General features: G+C 36.8%; 1 protein-coding gene across 4 annotated transcripts in view; it reads right to left on the bottom strand.

The window, feature by feature from the left end:
• Positions 1-633: 633 nt before the first annotated feature.
• The window catches only part of MTHFD2L (methylenetetrahydrofolate dehydrogenase (NADP+ dependent) 2 like), a 101,531-nt gene continuing 80,937 nt past the window's right edge, over positions 634-21,227 (bottom strand). For 3 of the 4 annotated variants that reach the window (XM_027854546.1, XM_027854549.1, XM_027854548.1), the window contains one exon: positions 634-1,363. In XM_027854546.1, coding sequence (XP_027710347.1) covers positions 1,251-1,363 — 113 coding nt within the window. In that variant the 3' untranslated portion in view covers positions 634-1,250. The remainder of the gene's footprint in view (positions 1,364-21,227) is intronic. The other variant, XM_027854547.1, reaches the window with a different exon arrangement.

Raw genomic sequence — 21,227 nt, 5'->3', positions numbered from 1 at the left:
CAAAACCCCTTCTATGTATGTTGCATGGAGTGGTAGCAAGAATGCAGAATTTGGAGTTAAGAAAATCTCAGTTTAAATCCAGCCTCAGAAACTTCATAGGCATGTGACCCTGCTCTGCCTTAGCTTCCCCAACTGTAAAATGATCAAATGATAGCACCCATCTCCCAGGGTTGTTGTGAGGATCAAATGTGATAATATTTCTAATGCATTTGGCACAGGGCCTGGCACACAGTGGGTACTTGGTTTTCTTTCTTTTAATCCCTCTTCCTCTTGGCACCTTGGCTTCCTCATCTAGAAAAGCAAGCTGAACTAGATGACCTCTAAAATCATGGTTGATGATATAAGCATCATCATTCTTTCATTTAAAGACCTCCAGTGAGGAGTGAGTTGCCCATTGAGGCAACCTACTCCATGTTTGAACAGGTGGAAGGAAGGGGTGAAGAGGCAGGATATAACAGACAGAGAAAGCCTAAGCTACTGCAGTTACAATTTTGAAGGTGTGGAGGGATCGATTCTCAGAATATTTGAAATGCAAAATGATACCAAATGCTAAGTGGGAAATGGTAGCCATTATTGTCCCCCTTCCCAAAAAAGTGACCAAGAAAATATCAATAATAACCGACTCCTATTCCCTTTTGCCATTTCTACAAAATCTTTAATTAGCTATACACATTTTGATAGCATCTCTGATGTAGGCATGAGAAGGGAACAGTCAGGCTTTCATGAATGATATTCCATAGGGGATCACATCTCAATAGTTACACAAGAGACAGAAAACAAGATCCTACTGTGTTGACTGTTGGCTATAAAAGAAAGTATTTGATTCAGTAGAGCAAAATTCTCCCTTAAAGGCTGTCCACAGACTAGGTGTCTCCTATGCACATGGTGAAATCATCCAAAATTCCTTTAAGGACATGGCTGTGAATATTCTCAGAAACCTGTCACCTGACTCTAAGTCCTTTATTATTTCAGCATCCTGTGACTTAATTTTTCTTAATGAACCAGTGTTATCCACAAGGCAAGAGCAATCATTGCTTTTTTTAAAATTAAACTAAAGTTAAAAGAATAACCCATTAGCAGAGAATGCATAAGACTTTGTGAGCTGCCCAATTCAGAACCATTCCGGACACAAAAAATAAATATAATGTAGAAATAAATAACTTTGTAGTAAAATATAGAGGTTTGGACTCTTGACTGACAGAGAAGCCACATGACATCGGTCTTATTTCGGTGCCGGTACCAGGAGCTGTCTAGTAAATGATCTTCTTGGCTGCCAGAAGGGTATTCCTCAGAAGCATGGCCACAGTCATAGGCCCCACGCCACCTGGCACTGGAGTGATAAACTTAGCTTTCTTCTTAACTGCTGATGAAAGAAACAGAGGACAGAACATGTGTTTATTGTAACACATTATTCAGGTCATACTGCATGTCAACATAAAAACCCAATCCATCAAAGAAGGGGATTCCAATACATATACTTCTGCATGAAGCCTCTCTCTGTGTTGAGAGAGATGTGTGTGTGAGAGAGAGGGACAGAGACAGAGACAGAGAAAGACAAAGACACATAAAGACAGAGAGAGACAGATAGAGAAAGAGAGAGGAGAAAGGAGAAATGAGGAGAGATAAGTGAGAAAGAAAGGAGAGAGAAGAGAGAGAGGAGAAAGGAAAGATGAGAGAGAGAAGAGACAAGGGAGAGAAGGAGAAGGAGGGAGAGAAGGAGAAGGAGAGAGAGAAAGAGAGAGGGAGAGGGAGAGAGACAAACAGACAGAGACAGAGAGAGACAGACAGACAGAGAATTAGAGAGGGGGAGAGAGAGAGAGAGAGAGTGGAGGGAGAGAACACTTTTCAATATAGGCTTAAAGTTCCCCTTTGTCCTTCCCCATAGTGATCCCTCCTTTCAAGTAAATACTTGCTCATAATACAATAAAAATGGTTTTTTTTTAATCTGGAGATAAAACCCATTATAAAGACATAGATAGCACAATAGGCAAGATTTTCAAGAGAACATGAAACTCCCAAGGGTAAGTGATTCCAGTTTAACAGGCAGAGATGAAGCAGAGGAGAAGGCGGAAGTGGAGATGGGATTAATGCACCAGGATTTCATTATGGCACCAAATTTTGTGCAAGATCACTTTCTAAATGAGTCAGTTAGCTATATATGGCTGCAACTGCTCATGATTATATTCAATTGAGGGAGCTGGCTGTTGATGCTAGAGCTTCCCCACACAACCCCAGGGCTCCAGAGTTCCTTGGCTTCTCCTGCAGAAGCACCACCATCCTTCCATTTACCCAGGTTGGAAACTGCTCAGTCATTCTGTTCTCTTCACACACTCCACATGTCCAATCAGTTAGCAAATCTTATCCTTTCTATCTCTACAATGTCTCTCATTTATGTCTCCTTCCAATTTGAACAGGTGCCACCCTGAGTTCAGTCCCTTCTCTCTCTCATCTGAATTCTTTCCTATCTCCATTGTTTGGAATACACCCTCTTCTCCAGTCCACTTCTTAAAATCCCCATTTTCTTTCAGGATTCAGCTCAAATATGGTCACAGTTAGAATAAAGCCTTTCCTGATTCCCACAACTGCTAGTACCTCCACCCATCAAGTTACCTTGTTTTTCTTTGTATGTATTTTTATAAACCTATGTTGTCTCTCCTGATAGAATATCAGCTTCTTGAGGATAGAGACACTTTTTTCTTTTTGGTCTTTATATCTCTAGCACCTTGCATATAGTTGTTGTCTAGTCATTTTCCAGTTGTGTTTGACTCTTTGTGATCCCATTTGGAGTTTTCTTGACATTTTCTTGCCATTTCCTTCTCCAGATCATTTTACAGATGAGGAAACTAAGGCAAACAGGGTTAAGTGACCAGCCCACAATCATACAGCTAGTGTCTGAGGTCATATTTGAACTCATGAAAATGAGTCTTCCTGACTCCAGGCTCGGCACTCTATCCACCACACCACCTAATTGTCTTGCATATAGTAGGCACTTAATATATACTTGATTGATTTCAACCTAAAGGAGTAAATCAACAGAGACTAACCAAATTGCTGTAAAGTAGTTATAGAAGCCCCCATAATATGTCTATATTTAACTTTCTATCAATACACCAATTTATGGGGGAAAAAACAGCAAAGGTCTGAAACTTTGTCTCCACATTTCCTATTGATTTTTTAATTAATACTTTTCCCCATAACAAATATCTTTCAGCGAACTCCCCAAACCCTCCTCCCACAACCATAAAGTGCATTTTCTGATGTTAATTTGTAGCTAACAACAAAGGACACCATTGAATTTCCAGCCTTAAAAAGATGGAAGTGTATTATTGAAAGGAAAAACAATTAAGATTGTATCGTCACTCAAGAAAGTAAAATTTTGCCAAGGACTACACTAACCTCATAACTTTCTTCTTCCAAAATTAGGGAAGGCTTCTTGGAGGAAGAGGGTATTAGACAGAATGCAGAGGGAGAAGAAAACATCAGGGCACTGAGAATAAAAGCATTGCCTCTTGATACAAAGTATCTAAGTTCAAATTGAAATAAGTTCAATGACCAGTTTTCAACTTGGTCATTGTATGACCTTGGGAAAATTATTTTGATTCTCTCTGACTTTGTCAAATGACAGCATCAGAAGAGATGATCTCTAAAGTAGCTTTTAGCTCTAAATCAATGATATGATGATAAGAAGAAAAGTGAAAAAATGACCCCTAAACCAAGTTAATTTCCCTAAAGTGTCAGGAGGTACCTAACTACAAAGCAAAGAAACAGAGGGGAATGATAAGATTTAAAACATCACATAAGAACCAAAATGCTTTTTTTTTTTCATTTTGTTTATGAGTCCTTTTGCACTCATCAAAAGGCAGGTTAGTGAAGTGGAAACAGTGCAGAGTTTGGACGTGAATTCAAATCTTGGCTTTAACATGCACTACCTATGTGCCTCTGAAGATATCATTGACTCTCTCTTGGTTAATTTCTCCATTTTAAAAAATGAATCAGGGAGTGGTGGTGTGGAGTCAAGAAGGTGGAATAAAAGCCAGTCTTTTTTCCTAGCTCTCCCAATACATCCCTTCCACAACAACCTAGAAAATACTCCATACCAAATTCTGACGGGAAAAGCTAAGAAAAAGTCACAGCTGCCCAGGCCAGGGCAGCTTGGGAAGATAGACAGTATTCTGCAGATAATGTAGTGGAGGTTGACCAGGAGCGCATCATGGCAGCAGGTAGAAGCAGCACTTGGCTGTGCAGGCAGCAACATTGAGTAGTAGTCTGGGACCCAAGGATGGTAAGGGTACTAAACACCTGGGCATAAAAACATTCCAGGGGATTCCTGTTCTAGCACTGGACATAGGAAGTTATGCCATTCAGTAGATCTATTGCCCATTACCCAGTTCTAGGCCATAGTTCCATGGCCAAGAGGAGCAGACTCAGTCATGATGGCACAAAGGCCCTACTTGCGTAAGGAGCAAGGAAAATGTTCCAGAACTATAGCTATGTGACTTTGAGTCCAAGAATGAAATGAAAACTCAGTTCTAACTTTTAATCCCTCACATAAGCCTACAGTGGAATAAACCAGATCAGGGAACCAAAACACAGAGACAATCTGTAGATCAGTTGCTCTGAGATTTCTGAACCTCTCAGTAAGCTGTACCTAAGTCCAGCAGCAGTCTAGAGAAACTCAACCACACATAAGTCAACAGACACAAACCAGGTCAGAAATTTGTAGAGCATAGATCAGGAGGGCAGTGAACAGGTCTCTTCCTGGATAACACTACTTTAGAAGCACCAAAAATTTACAAAGCCCCAGAATGAGAAGTAAAAGCAGAAAAAGGACAAAAAGACAGAAGCTCAGGCCAGACATTCCCCAGAGGTGATCAGAGCCCAGTTCTAACATAAAGTTCAAAGTCAAGAAATAGGCCAGAAAAGTGAGCAAACAAAAACAACCCCAACCATAAAAATTCCTGTGGAGGCGGGGAAATTCAAATGCAGGAGAACATAATTACTTGAAAATATCAAAAAGCAAAGCCTCCAAGAAAATAGATTAACAGAAACCCAAAAAGAATTCCTAGAACATTAAAGAGGTTAAAAGAAGAAAAACACTAGAAAAAGAAATGAGAACAATGTAAGAACATTATGAAAGGAGAATTAACAGCTTGGTCAAATCAGTACAAAAAATACTGAAGAAAATAAAATTGTACTTGCCAAGTGGAAGCTAATGACTCCGTGAGACCTCAAGAAACAATAAAACAAAGTCAAAAGACTGAAAAAAGGGAAGAAAATGTGAAATATTTCATAGGAAAAATTGACATGGAAAATTGATCAAGGAGAGATAGTTTAAGAATCATTGGACTATCTGAAGACATGAATAAAAAAAAAACCCACCTACACATCCTATCATAAGAAATTATGAAGTAAAATTGCCCACATATATGAGAACCAAAGGGCAGACTCAGCAATACCACAACCCTAACCCTAATCCCAAAGAGATCAAAGAAAAAGAAAAAAGCACTTAAATGCATAAAAATATTATAACAGCTACTTTTATGTTGACCAAGAATTGGAAAATGAGAGGCTGCTCACCAATTAGGGAATGGATGAACAAGTCATGGCATTTGGAGGTGAAGGAAAAATATTGTTCTGTAAGAAGTGATGCAGTGTGAAACCTATATTAAATTGTTTGCCTTCTCAATGAGGGGGGAAGGGAGGGAGAGAGAGTGAGAATTTGGAACTCAAAAAAATTTTAAATGAATGTTTACAATTATTTTACATGTATGTGGGAAAAAATAAAATATTAAATTTAATAAACAAATAAAAGTAAAAAAAATTAAAAATGATGTAGAGAATGGTTTCAGAAAGACCTGGGAAGACTTATATGAACTGGTGCACCTGTAGAGAGAGGACTGAGGGACTTAGAACACAGATTGAAGCTTATTTTTTTCTCTCTCTTTCTTTGGCTAATATTAAAATTTGTTTTGCATGACTCCATATTTGTAGTGAATTTTGTGTTTCTTGCCTTCTCAATGGGCAGGGGAGCAGATGGAGAGGGGGGTATAATCTGGAACTGGAAATAAAATAAAATGAATTTTAAAAGATTATAACCCTGATTGCAAATGGGATAAACTCAGTAATAAAACATAAGATTGCAGAATGGATTAGAAAGAAGAGTCCAAAACTGTGTTGCTTAAAAGTAATATTCTTAAAACAGAAAGATTCACTTTTAACAATAGCAATAACAGCAACAAAAAACAAACAAGAAAAATGAAGGGTTGGACTAGATGACTTCTAAATTTCCTTCCAGCTCTAAATCTATGATAATTTTCTCCCTTCGATTATGACCTCTACGTAGTGTTTCACAGCTAGGCTAATGGGATTACATAGCACTCTTCTTGGGGGTCAGGTCAGATCAACGATCATTACTTCAGAAAGTTTGAGTTGTAGCCATATAACGGCTACCCAGATGTGCTGGTATGAGTGGGTGAAACAAGGCATGCTAGAAAGTAAGACTGTGTGGCCATGGCCTGGGGCTGCACTTAGGAATATAAAGGCAGTTAAACATTAGAGAAAAAATCATAAATGTAATAAATTGTATGAATAACAAAATGAAATACAATAACAAGGAGAAGAGGCAAAGTAAATTATATTTCTCATTACACTCACTGCCTGCCTCTCATTGAACCAGTGTTCATTATTTTCCCTGGCAATGGACTTTCTTTCCAAATGCAACTAATTTGAAAATCATCTGAATAAGCAAAGATTTTCACAGCTGAAACTTAAATATATGCTGAGTGTGTGATTTAATGAGCTGAACTGATATTACTAAATGTTTTTGAATTTGCCATAGGGGCTCTAGCATAGGTGGTGATAATGCCAGTACTCATCATATAACTTAAATCAGTGAAAAAGAAAGTATAAAATAATGTCCAGACAACAAACATTTATTAAACACCTACTGTGTGCCAGGTACTGTGCTAAATACTTGGGATACAAAGGAAGGCAACAACATAGTCTCAGTTCTCAAGTAATCTAATGGGGAAGAGAACCTGAAACCAACAAAATGCAACAAATTTTATGCAGAAAAAACTGGAGATAATTAACAGAGGGAAGGCACTAGAATTAAGGGAGATCAAGAGAGGCTTCTTGTAAAAAAGTAGGATTTTAGCTGGAACTTCAAGGAAGCAACTAGGTAGAAATGAGGAGGCAGAGAATTCCAGGCACATGAGACAGTCAATGAAAATATATGGAATCAGGAGATAAAAGTATCTTGTGTGAGGAAGAGAAAGGAGGTCAATGTCACTGAATCACAGAGTACATGGAGGCATGTAAAGGGTAAGAAATGTAGAAATGTAAGAAAGGAAGGATACCAGTTTTGAAGGCTTATGAATGTCAAACAGAAGACTTTAATCCTGGAGGTGATAGAGAGGCTCTGAAGTTTATTTGTGGGGGGAAAAAGGGGTGACATGATAATGCCTGTGCTTAAGAAAGATCAATTTGACAACTGATTGGAATAGAGAACTCTCAGATGAGGAAATTTCCCCTACCAATGAAAGTTGGCATCTTCAACTTGTAATCCTAGGGAATTGCCTAGAGCACTGAAATGTTACTTGACTTGCCCTAGGACACAATAATTATGTGTCAGAGGCAGAATCTATATCCAGATCTTCTTGGTATGGAGGCCAGCTTTCCATCCACTATACACACTGCTTCTCATTTAATACTTAACAAAAGAAGGTTTGATTAGCAAGAGGATTTGTTCAGTCCAACTTTCTCCTTTTCTATGGTGACATGTCTGGTCAGAAGAGTATGTCAGGCCTGAGGAGGATCTGACTCCTGATGCACTCAGTCCTCAGTCCTTAAACCAATTAAATTAGTGGATGATTGCATTTCCTTTTGGGGGGGGCAGGGAAAATAGCTTAACTGTAATGGAGATAATGTTGCCGCTACCACATCCTATCCAGACAAATGGCTGCTCTTTATTATCAGTTTCAAAGAATATCATCAGGCAAAAGTGAAGAAATACCAATAACTATTATTTTAAAGCACCATTATTTCCCCATCTCTCTTTTTAAGTGAAGTTATGCAATCAGTAGGATAGGATGTGGCACCAGCTCTAGGCAATTTTCTAGGATTACAAATTGAAGAGAAGATGCCAGCTTTCATTGGTAGAGGGAATTTCCTCATCTGAGAGTTTCCTGAACTAATGAAATCATAGCTTCAGTTCCTATTTTTTAATAGGAAATGATTAAAATGAGATGATTCTATCAATAGACAATGAGACCACATTTGATAAAATATAGCATTCATTTAGGTTTAAATAAAAAAGAGGATACACATTTAAAAGATCGATCTTTCCTTAATATGATAAATTGCATTTATCTAAAACTAACAGTAATAATAATATCTTATTTGTGATTGAGAACCATTGGAAGATTTCTCAATAGGATCAGGGCTAAAGCAAGAATGCCCAACGTCTCCATTTTTACTTAACATAGCTAGAAATGTGATCTATAGCAATAGATCCAGGAAAATAAATTGAAGCAATAAAGATAAAACAATAAATTTAGAGTTGGAAGGAAACTTTGAGATCAACTAATCCCTTCATTTTACAGAAGAGAAAAGTGAAGTCCAGAGAGTAGTTCAAGAAGTGAATTACTCAGGGAAGAAAGGAAACAAGTGTTTATTAAACACCTACTCCATGCCAAGCACCATTCTAAGCATTTTACAAGTACTGTCTGATTTAATCCTCATGATAACCATGAAAGATAGATGCTATTTTTATCCCTATTTTACATCTGAGGAAACTGAGACAGATAGAGGTTAAATGAGTTGCCCAGAGCTACATAGATGGTATCTCAGGCCATATTGGAAATTTGTTTGTTGTTATTGTTTTTTTTTTTTTCTCCTGGTCCAGCTTTCTATTAACTTTGCCACCTAGCTGCCTCAAGGTCACATAAGGAATTAAATGACAGAGGTGGAATTTAAAATCAGTACTGTCTCCAAGTACTTTTTCTCCTACACCAAAATGCAATTACAAGAACAAGTCGAAACTGTCTTGATTTGCATGGAGTGCAAATAGAGAGCCCAAATGGATAAATGAGAAAAATGAAATAACTAAATCCACAAAATTGTCAGCCTTTCCTTTTCTTACTAATAGAAAAAGATGATAAGGGAAATTTCATAAAAAAGCAACAAATGGTATTAAATATCTGGGAATTAACTAGATCCATACAGGATTTGAAAAAGAACTACAAAGCAATTTTTACAAAAAGGAAAAAAAAAACACCCAAACAATAGGACAGAGATTTAATGCTACAACTTCAGCTGTGTAAGCATAACAAAAATGACAATATTATTCAATTAATCTAAAGTTTTTTGCTGTATCAAAATTACCAAAGACCTATTTTATGGAGTCAGGAGGACCTGAATTCAAATCTGGCCTCAGACACTTACTAACTGTGTGACCCTGGGCAAGTCACTTAACCCCGAATGCCTAAGACAGAAAGAAAGAAAGATAAAAAGAAAAAAAGAAAGGAAGGAAGGAAGGAAGGAAGAAGGAAGAAAGAAAGAAAGAAGGAAAGAAAGAAAGAAAGAAAGAAAGAAAGAAAGAAAGAAAGAAAGAAAGAAAGAAAGAAAGAAAGAAAGAAAGAAAGAAAAAGAAAGAAAGAAAGGAAACTTGTATCTTATAAATTAGATAAAGTAATAATAAAATTCATTTGGGGCACTATCAATGGAGAAAAACAAGTAAGAATGGGGCCACTTGGCACTACCTGATCTCAAACTATACTACCAAGCATTAATGACAAAAAACAAAACAAAACACAGAAAAATCTATCAATGGAATATGTCAAGCAAAATCTAGATATAAATGAGAACAACATAATGTGTGATAATCCCACTAATATGAACAACTGGGGAAGGGACCCTTTCTTTGACTATGACTGCTACTGCTATCTCAATGTTGTTCCAACAAATGTGTTTACCAAATATCAGAGCTGACTCTGAATTATGATTAATCAAGTGAGAAAATCAATTTCACTCCAGGTGGCTACTAAGAAAAACAATAGGCGCTTTCTCTTCTGCAATACAGTAAGTTAACAGATATTCCATTATCAGAATTCATTTTATTGGCCAGTATTTCCCTGAGGGCAGACTGAGTCTTCTACCTGCTTGGATTTAGGCATAGCATGTCAGTTTTCTAAGGATCAACCTAAGTACAACAAGGTTCATGATTAGTAGGCTGGCCACTTGGTAAGGATTTTTTTTAGGGGGGATAATAGCCCACATGTAATGAACCTCCATTACCCAATAAATAAAGAAGTTCAAAATACCTGAGTCACTTTGTTGGAATGAGACTAGTGGTAACAGCCCAAAGGCCCTTTCCTAGCATCAGGGAATTTGAATTTCAACTAGATACCCATTTCCCAGAAGTCTTCACCTGACAACCTGACCCCACCTCCCCATCCCCAGCATGAATCAGCACCCATCCCCAGGTCCAGGTTCCTCATTCCATCCCTCCAGTGCCTGGTCCTGCTTACTTCAGATAAGTAGTCTATAAAAACCCATCAGACTTTACTGACTCCATTGCCCAATCTATCCAGTGACCTAGTGAAGTGCTCAATTCTACCAAAGATTCCAGTAAACCTCGCCTGCTTCCATCATCCTCACTGATTGCCCCTCTTCATCATACATGTTTCCTCAATATAGCTGGCTTGCCATATTTTCTTCTGTACTCCATGTCTCTTTGTACTGAACCATTGATAAACCAATTCTTACTGCACATGAATTGAGATGCCATGAAGCAAAGAAAAATATTAAATATCCTTCAGTACATAGTGGCCTCTTTTCACTTTTGAAAGTAACAGAAAAGCAAGGAAAGTTGGCAGAGGATGCTAAGAATCACACAGTTAGAGTGCAGATAAACTTTAGTTGGGTTATTTGTAATCTAAATGTGAGCTCCTTATCCAATGACTAATTTGTGAACATATTGATGGAGGAGGTAAATCATATCAATCTTGACATTTTTGCTATAAGCTAAATCAAAAGAAAGAAGTAAATTTCAGCCAAATCACAGATTCTCCTTGGAGAGACAAAGAAATGAGTTAGGAAGGTGTTTTATGGGAACTCTCAAAGGCAATAAGAAAGATTATTTTATGGGATCTTTGGCGATTACACACTGCAATACTAATGATTAGTACTTACAAAAAGGCCACTGTGAAATAATTTCATTTTAATACTAATATCAGTGTCTGAGGATGAAGAAGTTGAGAAAGTCAATGATGAACTTGATAAAATCCAATATATATTATGATAGTAGGTGATTTCATTGCCAAAGGTGGGAAAAATTGAGAATTATGAGAAATATACATAAAAGCATGATTCAGGAAGAAGTGATGAAAAAAAGACTTACAAAGACTTGTAAGTAACACAGAAGACTCACATCTTTATATAATTAACAATTTTCTGAGAAAAGAATTTGTAGGTTTTGGATGTGGTTAGCACCATATAACAGAAGAAAATGAAATAAATCATATTTTAACAGACAGGAAAGGATTTCTTATTGGTGTGGAAATTATCTCTTAATTTCCTTTCTCTACAGCCAATTGGCTCATCAAAGCTAAAATCAGAATAAATTTTCAAGTTAAGTGATGCTAATGATGATAAAAGAATTTGTGCACAATTAAAACACTTAAGTTTTCAACTATTTAATAAGAAATCAAAAGTGGAAAATGGATAACAGAAAGGACATCAATACCAATCATATTAATTGTATATAAACATTTATCCATTGTAAATGAATTATCACAAGGAGAAAGTATGCAAATATGCGACCGAATTGCTAAAGAAAGAGTGACGGCTTCCAAGCAACATTGGATGAGAAAATAAACTCATTTGTAAGATCTTACAAAGAAGCATGAGAGACAATTATGAAAAGGACCACCTCATAATGGCGGACTGAAGCAGTGGAGGAGAAAACTTCTTTAAAGACTATTGGGGATGGGATCTACCTGGAAAATCTCTAACTATTGGGGGTCAGTATGGGTAAAGGCAAAGGCCTTCTCTGGATCATCTGTCCTTGACTGTACCCTGGACTTGCTTTGCTGCTGAGTAACATTTGCTCAGTCTCATGGGAAAGCACATAGTCACAAGTAAACAAAGAAGGTTCAGACTAGACAATCAACCTTCACCCTGAAGCAATGCTCCCCAGGTGTCTTATCTGGTGAGAACTTTGTCTCCTTAGCTCTTGCTCTTTGGATATTGTAAATCATCATTTCACTTTTATGTATAAAAGTTTAAGCCTTACTAGAAATAAACAGTCCTGTGGCTGATCACCCTTGACTCGCCTAGTCCTGCTTTTTATTTCTCTTTAATTTTCCTTAACCGCTCGTCAGCCAGCTGCTGGCAAAGACAACTTAGCAAAGACATTCAATTAAGCTCTCATCCCAAGGCATTTAGGGATGAAAATAGATGGAAGACTACTTTTCTGGGCTGAGCCAGGCTCACGCTGGTCTCATGGTAGTTCAGGTTTGCTGTTAGAACAAAGTGAGACATTGATTAACAATGAATGGTGCACATTTTTACCATTTTGCACTTGACTGAAAAGATATAGAGAACATGGATCCCATTGTCCTTATTGTTAGTCAATGGTTAAAAAGAATGCAATTCAATTGAGGAAAATATTGCCTCATAGATCTTCAATGAGGTCTCTCTAATCCCATATAACAAAATCATTCAAGATAACTTAAAAGATAGAACAACAGAAATCAACTATTCAGTGATCTTCTGTTCATAAACATTAGGTGAGGAATAAACTAGAGAGATAAATTCTCACCAGAAGTATTGGCCACTGTGATGGAAGAAATCTAAAATAGAATTCAAGTGGAAGATTGATTCCTTGGGCATGGTGATGTCTTGATTATGGATGATACTGAATTGATGATAGATGATCAGTTGATAAGTGGAGTGTCCCACTGTATTTCTGAAAAGTTAGGAGATAGTGTGGAAAGCCTCAAGCACATTGGGTGGATCCTGTGTGGCAAACTTAGTGGGTGACACAGACAAAATTCCCAAAAGATGAGCAGGCATGCAATGCAATGGATTGGAAAACCATTCAAATGTTTATTATGTGCCACACCTGTTGTTAAGTATAGAGAATACAAATAAAACAAAAGGGAAAATCTCTGCTTTCAGGGAACTCATATTCTAATTAGGGGCAGTGGCATACAGGGGGTTCATGTCCAGGGATGATTGAAAGGCCCTTAGGTTCTATGATAGGACCTGGGAGTCTTTAGAGTGTAATAGAAGGTCATATGGCAATGCCCAGGGTAACTGTAGGGAACTTCCAAAGCAATGAGATCACACCTGCATTTGAATAACAATTGGGAAAACTAGAAAGAAGTCTTACAAAAAAAAAGGTTTGGAGCAGCATCTTATACCATAATAAATTCCAAATTGATAAATAATACAAACCTGAAAGGTCATGCCCTAAACAAATTGGTGGAGAATAGAAGGCTATACTATATCTTGGCAATTGTGAATACGGATACACACAATAGAAACTATGACAGAACCCCAAATCAATGACATTGGTTATATGTAAATAAGAACCTTGTACACAAATATTATATAATCAATTCAGTTAGGCAAAATTTTAAAAAAGATTTGCAATTGGGAAAAATATTTGCATCAAAATCTGATAAAAATCTCACATCCAAAATCTATAAAAAATTGACAACATCAAACATATAAGGTTATGACTGTAAACATGTGGTCAAATAATATGAATGAACAATTTTCAAAAAAAGAAATGCAAACTATCAAGAATAATTTGAAAGAAAATGTAAAAAAAACCCTAGTAATTGGGAAAATTCAAACTTTAGGAACAAAGGAGACTGTTTCTAGTTCTTTGGTATCATAAAAGTGCTATTGTTGTTATTGTTTGTCCTTCATTTTCGAAGAGGACCATGACATCAGGAAGATGATGCCATGGTTTGTGAGCAAATTGGATTTAAGTGAGTCAGGGCTGTGCAAAGTTACCAGCCTCACTTTCTCCTCTGGAGCCAACTGGGTTCCAGTGGCAAGATATAGATCAGGATGACTGGAGGTGGCCCCTGGTCTAGAGAACTGAGAGGTCAAATGAGGGCCACACAGACATTAATGGTTCTGAATCTACCTCTTGCTAGCTCCAATCTAGCTTTCTACCCACTATATCATACCACTTCTCTTTGGTTATTTTTAGCTCATCGTACTAAGATAATGTGAGGAATGCTAACAGTTTGGTTCCCACAGAATTGATAAGAAAACAGGACAGGGGGAGATTAGGTTATTGATTCCAGGCTTTCCTGCTCTCCCCTACTTTTTTTTCTTACTTTCCTGCTGAACCAACAATTCCTTGTTTCCCGCCTTTTTGCAAACGTTGTTGCTGGGGAAAAGTTTCCGCACTTAGACTGTGAGCTCTGAAGCCCAGCCAATGGGAAGACGAGCTAGTGGGAGGGTGGGGATTCCTCCTTAGGGTCTACATAAACTGGCTTTGAGCTACATTCCCTCGCACACCCTGGCTGGAGCCATCTTGAGCGGATGCTGGGTGTGTCCTTTCTCATGAGAAAGCAATAAAACTCCTTTTTGCCTTTCTTAAGAAAAAGTCTCTGATTTAATTATTTTGGGGGTCACAAACACCCCACACAATAATTTCCTGTATCACGTAATTTTTTTCATAAATATTTAATTAAATGTAATATAAATATGATATATGATATTTAACTAAGCAAAATGTCGAATTTTTAAATAAATGTTTAAAAATCACCTGATACAAATATAATACATTTTATTAAATATAATATTTAATACTTTAAATAAATACAAATTGTCTGATATAAATATATGATACTTAATTAAATATAATTTTGAATACTTCAAATAAATACAAGAAATTGCCTAATCTAGGAAAAGACAGTGACATAGGATGAAAATCTGGCCTGTTATGTTTCTGTTTTGTGCTCACACTGATGGGTTGGATCCCTTTCATTTCTAAGATTCTTTTAAAATCCTAACTGGAAGAACGAGGTCAGACTCAGACTCTTGAAGCAGATGATACAAATCACTTTCCTTGTAAAAGGATAAGAGAACAGATATGACATTAGAAGTCAATTTATGCTTAAACCACCAGATGATATGGATGATGGGAAAACAAAGATCTGTAAGATTATATCAATGCCTAAGTTAAATAAAAAATCCAGAGGTCACATACAGTCACAAGGTGTGGGGAAGGGTACTAATAGCAACATAAGGTACATGCAAATATCCTTTTAGCAATCCAGTTGAGAATAAAAGAAAAGGTATGTGATCATCAACCTTTTGATATCACTCCCCATGCCTCATAACATCTATGGCTCAGGCACCAGGATTTGTTCTGGGAACTGTATGCTGTCATCTTTTTTCCCCTGATATTTTAATCAGCCAAAGAAAGTTACTTATTCCCTTAGCAAGTTGCTTTGACTCTTATGGGACAGTGTGGGATATAATGATTAGAGGGTGGAACTTGGAGTCAGGAAGCCCCGGGTTCATGTCCTGCCTATGATGCTTCCTATCTGTGTAACCATAGCTTAAGACATCTCACCTCTCTGTAGCTGTTTCTTCATCTGTAATATGTCTATAATAATAGCTATTATATCTACCTCAAAGGGTTATTGTATGACTCAAATGAGATATTGCATGCAAAGTACTTTACAAATCTTAAAGTACTCTATAAATGTTAGATATCACTATTAGTATCATATCATCTTTCTCGTCTTTTTTTTTTTTGATGATGTCCAGATAGAAACAGACCCTGGATAAGTTGCTATCCTATTATTATGATTCTCTTAAATTTAGTGTTCTATGGATAATTGGCTGGCTGGATAGTTATAACTGCTTACTACAGTTGAACAAAAATAGTAGGATGAAAATATATGCTCTCTAGGCTCACCAGTCAGCCTATGATTTTGAACTCCTCAACCATGCCTCTGTAACTTAGAAGCTTTGTGCTCCATGTAGTTAGGAGATTATGCATATTTGGGATACTATTACAATTTAAAATGTTTTTAAGTTTTGATGAATTAATATTGCTCTGCCTGTCTGTCTCCTTCTGACTTTCCTTTTGCCCTCTGTATATTTTTTAAAGAATGTTTCAATGGTAATCTTCATTTAAAAAAAAACTACCTCTTAATTTCCCCCTATAACTCATTATCCCTGAAATAAATGACTTATTATGAATAAGTACAGTCCAGTAACACAAATTCATACATTGGTCCAATCTGAAAATTTATGTCTCATTCTATACCTGTAGTTTGACATCTTTCTCTCAAGGAGTGGGAAGCTTGCTTCACCATCAGTCTTCTGGAGCTGGGATTCATCATTGCATTGAGCAACATTTTTGAGTCTTTCAAAGTTATTTTATTTCAGAATGTTACTGTGAGTGTATCAATTGTTCTCTTGGTTCTACTCACTTCACTCTGCGTGGGTTCATACAAGTCCTTCCACATTTCTCTGAATCCATTTCCTTTGTCATTGCTTATGGTACAATAATATCCCATTACATTCATAGACTGTAATTTGTCCAACCATTCCCCAATGGATAGGCATACATTTTTAAAAGTCCCTAACTACAAAATTTGCTGCTATTATTTTGGGAATACATGATTAAAAGCAGTATCACTGGATTAACATTTATCCACAGTTTAATGACTTCTGGAGCCTAGGTCTAAATTGTTTTTCAGAATGTTCGGAGCACTTTGTAGGTCTACCAGCAGTGGAATAGCAATGCCTGTCCTCTCACAGACCTTCTAATAATTGTCACTTTACTTTTCTGTGTTATATTTGTGAATCAGAATTGTTTTAATTTGCCTGTAGCTCAGTAGTGATTTGGGGTCCTTTTTTTTCCTATATAACAACAATAAAAACATCTAACATTTGCACAATGCTTTAATTTTTCCAAAATGTTTTGAATATGCTATCTCAATCCTCACAAATCTGTGGAGTAGGTGTTATTATTATTATTATTATTATTTTACAAATGAGGAAACTGAGGCTGGGGAAGTTAAGTGACTTGCACAGGGTCAAGTAGCTAAATAAATGTTTGAAACAGGATTCAAACTCAGGTCTTCTTGACTCCCAAGTCTGGAACTACACCCAGTTGCCCATCATATGACTACTGATAGCTTGCTTGCATTTCTTCTTTTGAAAATTACTTGTTCATATCTTTTGACTATTTGCCTATTGAAGACTGGCTCTTGTATATCTATAGCAATATTGAAATTGATCTTTATCTAGATATCAGCAGAAATATATTGATATATATATGTACATACATATATGACTATACAAACCCCCTATATATGTTGTATATAAGAATCAAAGTAATTTGCCCTGATAAGGATCATTTTTTCAGTTAACTGTTTCCTTTATAACTATTAATTTTATTTGCTTAAAAAATGTTTTAACTTTATGTAATCAGAATTGTCCATTCTATCTCTTCTGATCATAAAAATGACATATAAGCAATTAGCAAATCTTAAATTATTGTGTAAATTCTAGTTCTTATTATCATATTGTTAGTTTCCCATCTTTACTTGGTGAAGAACTCTCCTTCTATCTCTATCCATATCCATGAAAAAGTATCTTCTTCTCTTTTCCTATAATTTATAATCTGAATTTTAATATCAAAGTCAGTCAGTCAACAATTATTAAGCACTTACCATGTGTCAAACACTGCTAAGTGGTAAGGATACAAAAAAGACAAAAATAGTCCCTGCCTTCAAATAACTCACATCCTAATGTGGGAGATAACATTCAAATAGCTAAGTACATAAAAGATAATTCAGAGTAAATAGAAGGTAATCTCAATGGGAAAGACACTAGTAATACTATGAGAAGGAATTGTTTCATTCTTTGCATTTGTAGCGCCAGTGTCTAGCATGGTATTAGGCACGTAGTTCATTATTGTTCAGTCACTTTCAGTTGTGTCCAGCAATTTGTGACTCCATTTGGGATTTCCTTGGCAAAAATACTGGAGTAGTTTGCCATTTTCTTCTCCAGCTTATTATACAGATGAGGAAACTGTGGCAAACAAGGTTGAGTCACTTGCCCAGTGTCACATAGCTCGTAAGTGTCTGAGGCTGGATTTGAACTCAGGTCTTCCTGACCCAGCACTCTCTCCTCTGCAGCACCATCTAGCACCTAAACAGAACTAGCTACCCTCAGAAAACTAGAGAAGAAAAGGGTAGCTAGGTGGTGCAGTGGATAAAGCATAGCCCCTTACACTGACTAACTGTGTAACCTTGGGTAAATTACTTAACCCTGATTGCTACATCCCCCCCCCACACAAAACAAACAAACAAACAAACAAAAGCAAAAAAAAAAAAAAACTACAGGAGCAAAGGATAAGAAAGTTCATTCAATGCTAAATGCTAAGGGAGGAAGTCCTCCCGGCATGTCAATAAGGTTCACTATAGATAGAAGGGCCATTATATACCTCCTCTGTTCCTCAAACATCTAACAGGACCTCCTACCCTTTCTCTATCTGGTGTCCCTTCAGCAGCCTCATCACTGTCTGTTAGGAGCTCTCTCTTCTCCACTATCCCTCAAACACTTCTTTTATATTAATCTCACCTCCTAAGTATTGCTAGCTTAGAGGAAATAAGAAATGCTCCAAGCTATAGCCAAAGTCTTAGTTCCTTTCCCATCAAATGCTATACAAAGACCATCACAAATACTGAATAAGGAATAAACCCATATATCAAAGCCATCAGCAACCTGAAATTGAAGAAATTATATACAGTAGAATATAACATAAAGCATAGCATGAATGATCTCTCTCAGTGGGAATGAGACAGATATCTCAGATCAACTGAGAAAGAGTTTCCAGTCTCACCCAAGGGGAAATTTTCCAAAATCTCTAATGTGACAAGCTGTAAAAACAGACATACTCAAGGTGTCAGTTCCTCTACACGTCAGCTTCTTTCCAGGGTATTTTTTTCCCTCTGAGTGATTCCAGAAGAGAGCCTGGAACCATACAGGTGTGTCCTCTCTAAAAGCTTGAAACCAAAAGAACTCTTCTTTCCCAAGCTCTTGCTAATTCCACTCCACATACAGGTCTGGAACCTTGAGTAATCCTTCTTTCCACCAATAATCAGACTCCTATGCAAATACCCAGACTTAAAAGAAACCAATTATATGGAAATACAGTTACCAAAATATTTTTTAAAAGTTCATGGGCATTGGTTAAGAACTTCTGTACACAGGTTGGGATACACAGATTCACAGATAAGTATATACAACATACAAAATAAATACTCTAGGTACTAACAACTGGGGCATCAGAAAAGGCATCTTAAAGTAGGTGACATTTGACCTGAAACTTGAAGGGAACTACTGGCTCCAAGAAGCAGAGGTGAGGAGGAAAAGCATTCTATGCGTGAAGGACAGCCCTGAAAAGACATGTAAGTAGAAGACAGAATGTCACATTTGAGGAACAGTGGGGTATGTTTGGGGATTATGGAATGTGTAAGGATAAATAATGTGTAATCAGGCTGGAAAGATAGGATGAGTACTTTCATAATAGCAAAGAACTTGAGACAAAGTAGATGTCCACTAAAGGGAAAATGGCAAATGAATTATAATGCATAATTGTAATATGACATTATTGTGCCATAAAAATGAAAATTTAAAAAAAAAGATGAGTATAAGGAATTTGAAGAAATAGGGAATGACACATGAATTGGTGTGGAATGAATTAAGCAGAACTAGAAAAACAAATTACATGTTGTTTATGACAGTACAAATGGAAAGAATGTTTTTTAAAAAAAATCAGGACACTGTGAAATTATAATGAAAAAGCTTGGCCAAAGAAAATACTAGAGAAAATGTGCTTCCCTCTCTTTTTCTTTTCACTTGTAGAAGTGAGGGACTGTGCATATGCAATATTGTATATTCCTTCAGACTGAGTTGATATCTTGGTCAATTTTTGCTGAAATTTGTTTTATTTTTTGTTCATTTCAAAGCATTAACTCATTCGGTAGGGGAGTGATATATTTAGAAAATAATGTGATATAAAAATATTAATCAATATTTTTTTAATCCTGGAACAAGGCTGAGAAGAACTTTAAATACAAAACAGAATTGGGACTAGAGCTCTGGGGGGGAGATGGGTATTTAGGGTCATCTGCAGAGGAATTATTGTTGAATCCATGGGAACTGATGAGATCAGCTGAGAGAGTATAAAGAGAGAAGAGGGGAAGGTCAAGAACAAAACCCTGGGAAACTCAAAGTGGCCAAAACATGTATGTTGAACTTACCAATTTCATGACATTAAGTACACGAACCATTCTTGTTCTCCACATTTCTAACCATTGCCACCTAAAAACATGCCTAAATCTTCTCCATTCTAAAACAAATAAGATGAAACACTTTCATTTGACTGTGTCTTTTACTCAATTTATCATATATCTCTTCTCCTTTTCACAGGCAAATTCTGAGGAAGCGCCATCTACACTCAATGCTTCCATCTCTTTGATTTCCACTCATGCCTTCTGAATTCCTCTATTTCTCTCAAGAGCTTCACTATTGTTGCAGTCACAAATTCTAAGGTAATCCTTGATCCTTTCTTCTCTCCCATTCCATATATCCAATCACTTGTCGAGTCTCATAGATTCCCCTTTCACAATAACTCTCAAATCTGTTCCATTCTGTTCATTAACATGAGCTCGCCTCCCATGAATTATTCCAATAGCCTCTTAATTGGTCTTCCAGCTTCAACTCTCTCCCTTTTTCCAATCTATTCTCTATCTAGCTACCAAATTTATTTTTCCTAAAGCACACCTCTGATCATGTCACTTCCTTGCTTAATAAATTCTAATGTCTCTCTATTGCCTCTAGGATCACATATAAACTTCATTTGTCATTTTGAGCCTGCCATAATCTAATTCCAATCTATCTTTCCAGGCTTACTCTACATTACTCTCTTTCACACACTTCAGTCTAGCCAAACCAGCCTATTTGCTGTTTCCCTAACATGGCATTCTATCCCATCTCTTGTATTGGCTGTACCATCTGCCTAGAATGCACTCGCTCCTCACCTCCACCTCTTAAACTGCCTAGTTTTTTTCCAAAGGTGATCAGGGTTCATTATCATATCCATGCTGACATCTCCACATAGTTGTCACATCAGCATTTCAAACTCAACACGCACAAAGCAGAATTCA

The sequence above is a fragment of the Vombatus ursinus genome, unplaced genomic scaffold, assembly GCF_900497805.2.
Source record: "Vombatus ursinus unplaced genomic scaffold, bare-nosed wombat genome assembly UNPS02010461.1, whole genome shotgun sequence".
NCBI lineage: Eukaryota > Metazoa > Chordata > Mammalia > Diprotodontia > Vombatidae > Vombatus > Vombatus ursinus.
Note: the sequence above shows the minus strand (reverse complement) of the source record. Positions and strands in the feature narration are given on the sequence as shown.